The 9,363-nt window shown below is 46.9% G+C and overlaps 1 protein-coding gene across 1 annotated transcript; it reads left to right on the top strand.

The window, feature by feature from the left end:
- The first annotated feature begins 976 nt into the window (after positions 1-976).
- MAF (MAF bZIP transcription factor) lies at positions 977-7,225 on the top strand. Its single transcript, XM_049864766.1, is given in 3 exon segments — positions 977-2,283; positions 6,542-6,579; positions 6,582-7,225. Coding segments are annotated over 3 exon segments (1,206 nt in total). The 5' UTR covers positions 977-1,168; the 3' UTR covers positions 6,635-7,225.
- The last annotated feature ends 2,138 nt before the right edge of the window (positions 7,226-9,363 follow it).

Here is a 9,363-nt window from a genome sequence, read left to right as displayed (position 1 = left end):
AGCACGTCCGCCCGGGTCCCTGCAGCTCCTTTGGCAAACTCCGTCCCCTCTTGGAACAAACTTTTCTCGGGGCCTCTCTCCGCGGCGCCGGCGGAGGCTGCGGCGCGGGAAGGGTTAAGCCAGCCCGTCCCAGCTGACAGTCAGCTGATTGGGCCCTGATTGACAGCTCCGAAAAGTTTCCTTGTTTCTATACTATTATGCTAATCGCGGCCACACTCGCCGCCTCCAATTGGCCGAGAGTGCCAGTCAATTTCCCATTTGGGCCTGACGTCACAACTGCTATAAAACTCAGCAATTGCTTTAAACTCTTCTTGCTGGATCAGAGGCTTTAAAATCTTTTTTCATCTTCTAGCTGTAGCTCAGGCTGCTCTTCGGCTCGGCCTCTCCCCCCCTCCACTTTGCTTTCTGCTTCGGCTTTACCCAGGACTTCGCTATTTTGCTTAAAAAAAAAAAAAGCCAAGAAAGAACTAAACTCCCCCCTCCCTCTCCTCCAGCCCGGCTGCACCTCTGTCTTGCACTTTGCACGGAGGAAGAGAGAGTGAGAGCGAGAGCGAGAAAAGAAAGAAAAAATAAATAAATAAAAAGAGCCAGAGCCAGAGCCAGGCAGAAGAGGAGGCGAGCAGCATGAAGTGTTAACTCCCCCGTGCCAAGGCCCGCGCCGCCCGGACAGCCGCCCGCCCGCCGCGCCTCCAGCCCCAAGCGGCCGACGCGCGCCCCGCCTGCAGCCCGGCCCGGCGAGGCGAGCCCTCCTTATGCAAAGCGCGCAGCAGAGCGGCGAGCGGGGGACGCCGCGCACCCGGCCGGGCTCCTCCGGCTTCGCCGCCGCCGCCGCCGCCGCCGCCGCCGCCACCGCCACCGCCACCGCCCGCGGAGGACCTTCCCAAGCCTGAAGCCGCCGGCTCGGCTTGCACGGAGGCAAGCAGGCGAGGAGGGGCCGGGGCGAGCGAGCGAGCACATTGGTGTGAGCAGGGGGGAGGGAGGGCGGGCGCGGGCAGGGCGGGGGGTGTGTGCGCGCTCGGAGGTTTCGGGCCAGCCACCGCCGCGCGAGCTAGAAGCGCCCCAGCCCGGCAAGCTGGCTCACCCGCTGGCCACCCAGCACAGCCCGCTGGCCCCTCTCCTGCAGCCCATCTGGCGGAGTGGCGGCGGCGGCGGCGGCGGCGGCAGGAGAATGGCATCAGAACTGGCAATGAGCAACTCCGACCTGCCCACTAGTCCCCTGGCCATGGAATATGTTAATGACTTCGATCTGATGAAGTTTGAAGTGAAAAAGGAGCCGGTAGAGACCGACCGCATCATCAGCCAGTGCGGCCGTCTCATCGCCGGGGGCTCGCTGTCCTCCACCCCCATGAGCACGCCGTGCAGCTCGGTGCCCCCTTCCCCCAGCTTCTCGGCGCCCAGCCCGGGCTCGGGCAGCGAGCAGAAGGCGCACCTGGAAGACTACTACTGGATGACCGGCTACCCGCAGCAGCTGAACCCCGAGGCGCTGGGCTTCAGCCCCGAGGACGCGGTCGAGGCACTCATCAGCAACAGCCACCAGCTCCAGGGCGGCTTCGATGGCTACGCGCGCGGGGCGCAGCAGCTGGCCGCGGCGGCCGGGGCCAGCGCCGGCGCCTCCCTGGGCAGCAGCGGCGAGGAGATGGGCCCCGCCGCCGCCGTGGTGTCCGCCGTGATCGCCGCGGCCGCCGCGCAGAGCGGCGCAGGGCCGCACTACCACCACCACCACCACCACGCCGCCGGCCACCACCACCACCCGACGGCTGTCGCACCCGGAGCTGCGGGCAGCGCGTCCGCCTCGGCCGGCGGCGCGGGCGGCGCGGGCGGCGGTGGCCCGGCCAGCGCCGGGGGCGGCGGCGGAGGCGGCGGCGGCGGCGGCGGGGGCGCGGCGGGGGCGGGGGCCTCCCTGCACCCGCACCACGCTGCTGGCGGCCTGCACTTCGACGACCGCTTCTCCGACGAGCAGCTGGTGACCATGTCGGTGCGCGAGTTGAACCGGCAGCTGCGCGGGGTCAGCAAGGAGGAGGTGATCCGGCTGAAGCAGAAGAGGCGGACCCTGAAAAACCGCGGCTATGCCCAGTCCTGCCGCTTCAAGAGGGTGCAGCAGAGACACGTCCTGGAGTCCGAGAAGAACCAGCTGCTGCAGCAGGTCGACCACCTCAAGCAGGAGATCTCCAGGCTGGTGCGCGAGAGGGACGCGTACAAGGAGAAATACGAGAAGTTGGTGAGCAGCGGCTTCCGAGAAAACGGCTCGAGCAGCGACAACCCGTCCTCTCCCGAGTTTTTCATGTGAGTCTGACACGCGATCCCAGCTAGCCACCTTGATAAGTGCTCTGTGGGGGTTCGGCTCGGGTGTGGGCTTGCTATTTCCAGAGCCACGCTCGCCACCACCTCGCCCCCTCCCCTATTGAGTTTGCCCCCCTTTCCCCTACACACAGACACACACACACACGCATGCACACACGCACACATGCACGCGACCCTGCCCTGAGTTTGTGGTGGTGGCTGTTTTGAGTTGGGGAGGGAGTGGGTGTCTGGCTCATGGATTGCCAACCTGAAATTCACCATAACTTGCTAGCTTGTTTTTTTTTTTTTTTTTTTACACTCCCTCCCCCGGACTTGCACAATGTTCAAAGATCTCAGCAGAGTTCTTCGCGTGAAACATTACTCACCTTTGAAGCCTGCATCATTCACCTATTTTTTCTTCTTCAGTTCATAAACTGGTGTTCATTTTCTGTGTGTGTTTTATTTTGTTTGGATTTTTTTTAAAAAAAAAAAAAACTTTTTGGAGCTTGCTGTGTTGCCCTTTTTCCCAGCCTTCACCACCCACACCCCTCCCCCTCCATCTCCTGGTAGATAAAAGGAAAAAAAAGCAAAGTTTGTTTTTTTCTCTCTGCTCCTGAGTTCTTCATGTGCGATTGAGCTTGCAAAGGAAAAAAAAAAAAAAAAATGTGAAATGTTAAATAGACTTGCAGCGTGCCGAGTTCCATCGGGGGTTTTTTTTTTTTTTTAGCATTGTTATGCTAAAATAGAGAGAAAAAATATCCTCACGAACCTGCCACAATCAAGCCTGCATCAGCCTTCTGGGTGTGACTTGTGAGTTTTGGCCTTAGGATGCCAAATCTGAGAGTTTAGTCTGCCATTAAAAAAACAAAAAAAAACTCATTCTCATCTCATGCATTATTATGCTTGCTACTTTGTCTTAGCAACAATGAACTAAACTGTTTCAAAGACTTTATGGAAAAGAGACATTATATTAATAAAAAAAAAAAAAAGCCTGCATGCTGGCCATGTATGGTATAATTATTTTTTTCTTTTTTGTTTTTTTTCCTTTTGGCTTGGAAATGGACGTTTGAAGACTTAATGGCATGGCATTCATACTTTTGTTTTATTGCCTCATGACTTTTTTGAGTTCAGAACAAAAAAGTGCAAACCTAGAGCCTTCTTCCCATGAAAGTTTGCATCTGCTCCAAAACTGCTTTGAGCTGCTCAGAAGTTCAGCCTCCCATTGTAACTGCACTGAGGCATCTGCTGTCAAAGATGCCAGAATGGGTTAAACATTTAACATGGCGAAATTAAAGAACTCTTAGTGTTTTCTTTTTGATAAGAATGACACCCCACGTTGGGAACTAAAATTGTGCTGTTGCCTAAAGCAGTCTAAAATTTATTTTGAAAAAGAAATCTGCCCCATTATTTTTGGTTTGTTTTAATTTTTTATTATTATTGGTTTTTTTTTTTTTTTTTTTTTGCTTTTGGTCATTGTCAAATATGGAATGCTATGGGTTTCTAGTATATAATTTAATTCTAGTTTTTATAATCTGTTAGCCCAGTTAAAATGTATGCTACAGATAAAGGAATGTTATAGATAAATTTGAAAGAGTTAGGTCTGTTTAGCTGTAGATTTTTTAAAAGATTGATGCACTAAATTGTTTACTGTTGTGATGTTAAGGGGGGTAGAGTTTGCAAGGGGACTGTTTAAAAAAAAGTAGCTTATACAGCATGTGCTTGCAACTTAAATATAAGTTGGGTATGTGTAGTCTTTGCTATACCACTGACTGTATTGAAAACCAAAGTATTAAAAGGGGAAACACCCCTGTTTATATCTGTAGGGGTATTTTACATTCAAAATGTATGTTTTTTTTTTTCCAAAATTAAAGTATTTGGGACTGAATTGCACTAAGATATAACCTGCAAGCATATAATACAAAAAAAAATTGCGAAACTGTTTAGAACGCTAATAAAAATTTATGCAGTTATAGAAATGGCATTACTGCACAGTTTTAAGATGATGCAGATTTTTTACAGTTGTATTGTGGTGCAGAACTGGGTTTTCTGTAACTTAAAAAAAAATCCACAGTTTTAAAGGCAATAATCAGTAAATGTTATTTTCAGGGACTGACATCGTGTCTTTAAAAAAAAAAATGAAAAGTAAATCTTACCACAATAAATATAAAAAAATCTTGTCAGTTACTTTTCTTTTACATATTTTGCTGTGCAAAATTGTTTTATATCTTGAGTTACTAACTAACAACGCGTGATGTTCCTATGTGCTTTTCTTTCATTTTCAATTCTGGTTATATCAAGAGAAAGAATAATCTACAATAATAAACTGCATTTTTTTTTTTGATTCTGTACTCAGTTTCTTAGCGTACAGTTTAACTGGGTCCAACCATCATCGCATTAGATGTGTAAAGTGCATCCTTCTTCTCCAGTAGGAGGATTCATGGAGGAATAGGGAGGAACTATTTCAGGCTGAAGTGTAGGCTGTTTTGTGAGGTGGGGAGGCTGGCCCTTTTTAGTAATCGGCAATATTTAATATAGGTGTAAATTAGGACCTCTCCATTTTTTTTTCCTCGCAAAGTTTTCAGTTTCCAAATGAGTTGAGCCGTCATTGCCCTCTGGTGAAATAAACAGAGGAACTGGGCCTTCTCTTTGAGATCGCCCCAAGCTTCTGCTGCGGAAGTACGCCCAGCCCATCCAGATAGAAAGAGATGAGGGCGGGAAATACAGCAGGCACACCAGAGGCGGCTTGGGCACAGACGCACTGAATGGTAAAGAGAAACAATTCTTGCCTTTGGGGCTACAACTGATGATTTTGCCTTCTTCCCTCACACGCTGTGATTTTCTTGTTAGCAAGGCCTGACAAGGTTTAACATAAACACTTTGGACAAATCAAAGTTGTGCGTGTTATTATTATTTTTTTAACTTTGTAGGTCACTTGACTTAAATAGGAAAGAGAAAATCTACCCCAGATAAGTCCAAGTGCATATCTGGTTGAAACTGTGGTATCAGATCGTATGTCTCTGTGAACATTTAGTGGAGGGCTTCTGTACTTAGGGACAAGCTGGTAATGATTTCAGAGCGCTTCAGCCCCAGAAATATAAACAGAAAATAATGCCTTCATGGAATATAGTCTGTCCTTTGATTTATTGATATTTACCCCCAAATTGGTTGTGCTTGAGGGCTAACTAGAAGATCATTTGGAAAGCCTTGAGTTGTCGTCACTAATAGAACTCCCAAGCATTGACCTATTTTCAAATGACACAAATCCATGCAACTAATGTTACAAACTCATGCAGTTTACAGTCAGCTTCCCCTAAAACACTAATAGAAATGTTAGACAAAGCCAGCACTGTCTTGAAAATATAGCCAAACATGATGAATTTTTTTTGGGGGGGGGGGCTCTTTAAAAAAAAACAAAGATAATATTGCAACTCTAAACGAAGGCCTTATTTTGAAGAAAACAGGTTGTGCTTGGCGCTGATGAGTTCTGGCCTGTTTATCATCGTGTCTTCCTTCCCCCTTTTCACAGAACGCGAAGACAGTGTATATACCCTCCACAGGCTGACCTTCCTTTCTGTGCCAGTTCGGATAATGGCTCCTGACTCCACACTTAATTTTCCTTAATAGAAGTCTTAATTATAAACCTACATCTGTGTGCTGGAAGTTAGCTGTTCAGGGATTCTTGCCCCCTCTGATCACAACTAGCTCTCCCCCTGAAGAAACAGAAACGAAGAAATCACTTTTGTAAAAAGCTCAGTATCAGATGAAAAAATTTAGGCAAACACATTCTCAAAACAAAAGTGACATTCAGGACTCACTTCTTGCAGTTATCACATGAGGAATAGGGCTTATAACTGAGGGGAAAATACATCGTGCAACAATTAAGCATTTTGATAGGAAGCTACAAGGCAGTTTAATAATCACTCAACAGGTTTGGGCCTCATCGCATTAGAAGGCGAAGTGGAGAGGTGCTGGCAAAAACGGGTTTTTGGTGGCTGGCTTTAAGAGCAGGTTAGGATAACCCCCGGTGAAAGGCATTTTGAGAAATAATGATGAGTAAAAACTTTGGAATGGAGTTTCAGTGGTGAACCGATAAATGCATGCTTTTTTCCAAAGAAATCCTAAATCCTGCATAGATGCCATTCATTACCAATAAGTCTCTAAATTAAACAAAGAAATCACATTAAAAAAATCTAGCTTTCCCTTTACGCCGATTTGAGTCTTTGTCTAAATAGTGTTAAAATTCCTTTCATTCCAATTGCAGAACTGTGCCCCCTCGCAAGTTGGAGTCATCAGTGGGATACGCACATGTTGGAAGCCCCAGCAACGTGTACTTACCAGTGTGTTCACAAAGTGAAATTTATGTGAGAGCTGTACATTAAAAAATAGATGAGTAGTGTTATTTGCAGTTGTGGAGAACAGCCAACCCCGACCCCTCTGTTTAGGGTCCTTTTAAAGGAAAAATTATTGTGTTAGAGAAGAAGGCGATTACGTGTGTAACCTCCATGCTAATTAACCATGGCTCTTGTCTGAGGGTCTTAAATACAGATGCATCGGAAAGCCAACTCGTGATTCTGGCTTTACAGTGTGCACAACTGCATAGGTGCGACTTGTTTTCAACCTGTAATGTTTGTTTTATAAATCCACTGAAATGACAAGTTTTTATATATACACACACACACATACATATATATATGGAAGAAAGTTCCCCAGAAGATAACAGCTAGTACTTTCAAAGCATATGTAGATGTGCTTGCTCTAAATAGTACCTTTTCATGCTTCATTGTTTCTCTGGCAGATAATTTTACTAAAAAGAAAAAATATCTGACTCCACCTCCCCAAACGAATGTCACTGGCAGAAGCTTTAGCTGAGCCTGAACACCCTGGTTTTCTCATAGGCCCCAGATAGCATTGTTTTTATTAGTAATGTCAAACGTGTTCATTAATCAGATGTAGCTGTAAATGAAAGCAACGTGTGGCAAAATACAAAGTTAAATACACACGCTCTGTGTGCTTTATTTTATTTTATTTTTTCCATTTTCTGCTCCCAAGCACTCACAAAACCACGTCCCTTTACTTTCCCTGCTTCTTGCATGCTTCCTTATTCAAAAACCACGTAATAATTGTTTACAGTGTATCTCACACAGGAATATATTGACACCAAATAAGCGGAGGTCCTACTTCCTGATCTCAGAGAGGAAATGATGTCTAGATATCAGGTCTATCTGTTGCAGCGCTAGAACCATCTGGGCCCCCTTTAAACACAGGCACCCCAATGGCAACCAGACCCGTTGCCATCAAGGTCGATTCTGACTCATAGTGACCCTATAGGACAGAGTAGAGCTGCCCCATAGGGCTTCCAAGGCTGTAATCCTTACAAAAGCAGGTTGCCAAGTCCTTCTCCCTCAGAGCAGCTTGTGGGTTTGAACAGCTGACCTTTTGTGCTCTTAACCACTGCATCACCAGGGCTCTTTCCCCAATACTCAGTCTATTACTGAACCCATGATGCTACCTCTGCCTTCACCCTTGTGTTTTTTTTTTTTAATGTAATCATTCTGGATACTTACATTCTTAAATAGAACCTCCCCTTGTTACCCCACCAGCTTTACTGCTAAAAGAGGGCAAGTAGTAGCCACCCTCACAAACATGGACTGCAGCTAAGTCGCTGCATTCCCGATGTTTCCTCGCCCACATAACTGAAGTTTCTGGTGACACATTTGAAGGTTCCCAAGTATGTCGGGAGGCTTTTACTGTGGCTGCTGCTACTGTTTATGTTTAGACTAACTTCCCCATTCACACATACTTAACTTTATGAAATGTGCTCCTCGGGTAGGTGAGGCCAATCAATGTATCTAAAAGTCTGCATTTCGCATGGGTATCCCCATATCTTGCCTGTCGGTAGTTCAAGACGGAGACAGGTTGGAAGACAAAAATACACGAGCGACAACCTTCAGCCATCCAATTTCCCAATTTCCGTGCCAGTAAAAAAACAAAACAAAACAAAAAAACCCAACCAAGCTCAGGCCTTCACTCTTATAGAATAAACATGCAATAAGGGGGGGCAAGTCAGGCTCACCAGCTTCGGATTGCTGATTTGCAAATCGCCCCACTGAAAGTCACTTTCATTTGCTTTTTTTTTTTTTTAAAAAAAAAAAGCTTGGCCCTTCCTTTGAAGAAATAAATGTCTTAGTTTTTTAGGAAGCTTTATCTGCAATGATAGGCTATCCTTTTAACCACTTCTGATCATTCTTCAGGATCCTGAATGAATAATGCGGAGTCCATGCTTCCCTTGTTGCTTGGAGGAAAATAAGAAAAACCTCAAAGTCTGTCTCCACTCTTAGCCCATCCTCAATGTAAAATAGATGTCCCAGGGCCAAGGCAGGGCATCCAGTAGCCACAGGGGGGTGGACCAAGGACCAGCAAGGAGAATCTGGCTTTGCGTGTTTGTTTTTGCATTCGTTGAAGAACAGAGCAGGGCCTTAATCCACTTTCTGATACCACTGCTTTTCTCGCTTTTTGATATAAATCTCCAAAATCCAGACATCAAACAGCCCCAGAAAAGGGGAATTCTCTCCAAGGGCTGCTCTGCCCAGCTCCTGAACAAACCCCGTCTGTCTGGCGTTTTGCTCCAGCGGGGGTAGGGAACAGGGTGAGAGAATTCCAGGCTCCCAGGCGGCCTCCTGACTGTTGAGGCATAAAGGAGTACAGTCCTACGACGTGGTGGGAGCATCTTCACCCTTTAGAGAGAAACAAAACAAAAAATTAAACAAATTGCTGTGCCTGAAGGCGTAGCAGAACCCAGGCTCCCCGTTCCCTGCACTGGCTGTAGGATGTGAGAAATACGGGATCCAAGAGGGTGGTGAGGAGGGCTTCGGAGGCAAGATGGACGAGGCCAGTCCAAGGAATGATTCCAGCTTCCAGCCCAAATTTCACCTGCCCATCGGCCAAGTCAGACCCAGGGGGCACACAGGCCAGGTTCAAGCCAGGGCTTTCTGATGTCTTGTTCTTCAAAATATGTCCACGTGTCATTTCTTTTTTCGCAGACAATTTTAAGGAATTTTAGGGAACAAACCCAAATTTAGAGAT

This window comes from Elephas maximus, chromosome 21 (genome assembly GCF_024166365.1).
Source record: "Elephas maximus indicus isolate mEleMax1 chromosome 21, mEleMax1 primary haplotype, whole genome shotgun sequence".
NCBI lineage: Eukaryota > Metazoa > Chordata > Mammalia > Proboscidea > Elephantidae > Elephas > Elephas maximus.
The sequence above is the reverse complement of the archived record's forward strand: the minus strand, read 5'-3'. Positions and strand labels throughout refer to the sequence as shown.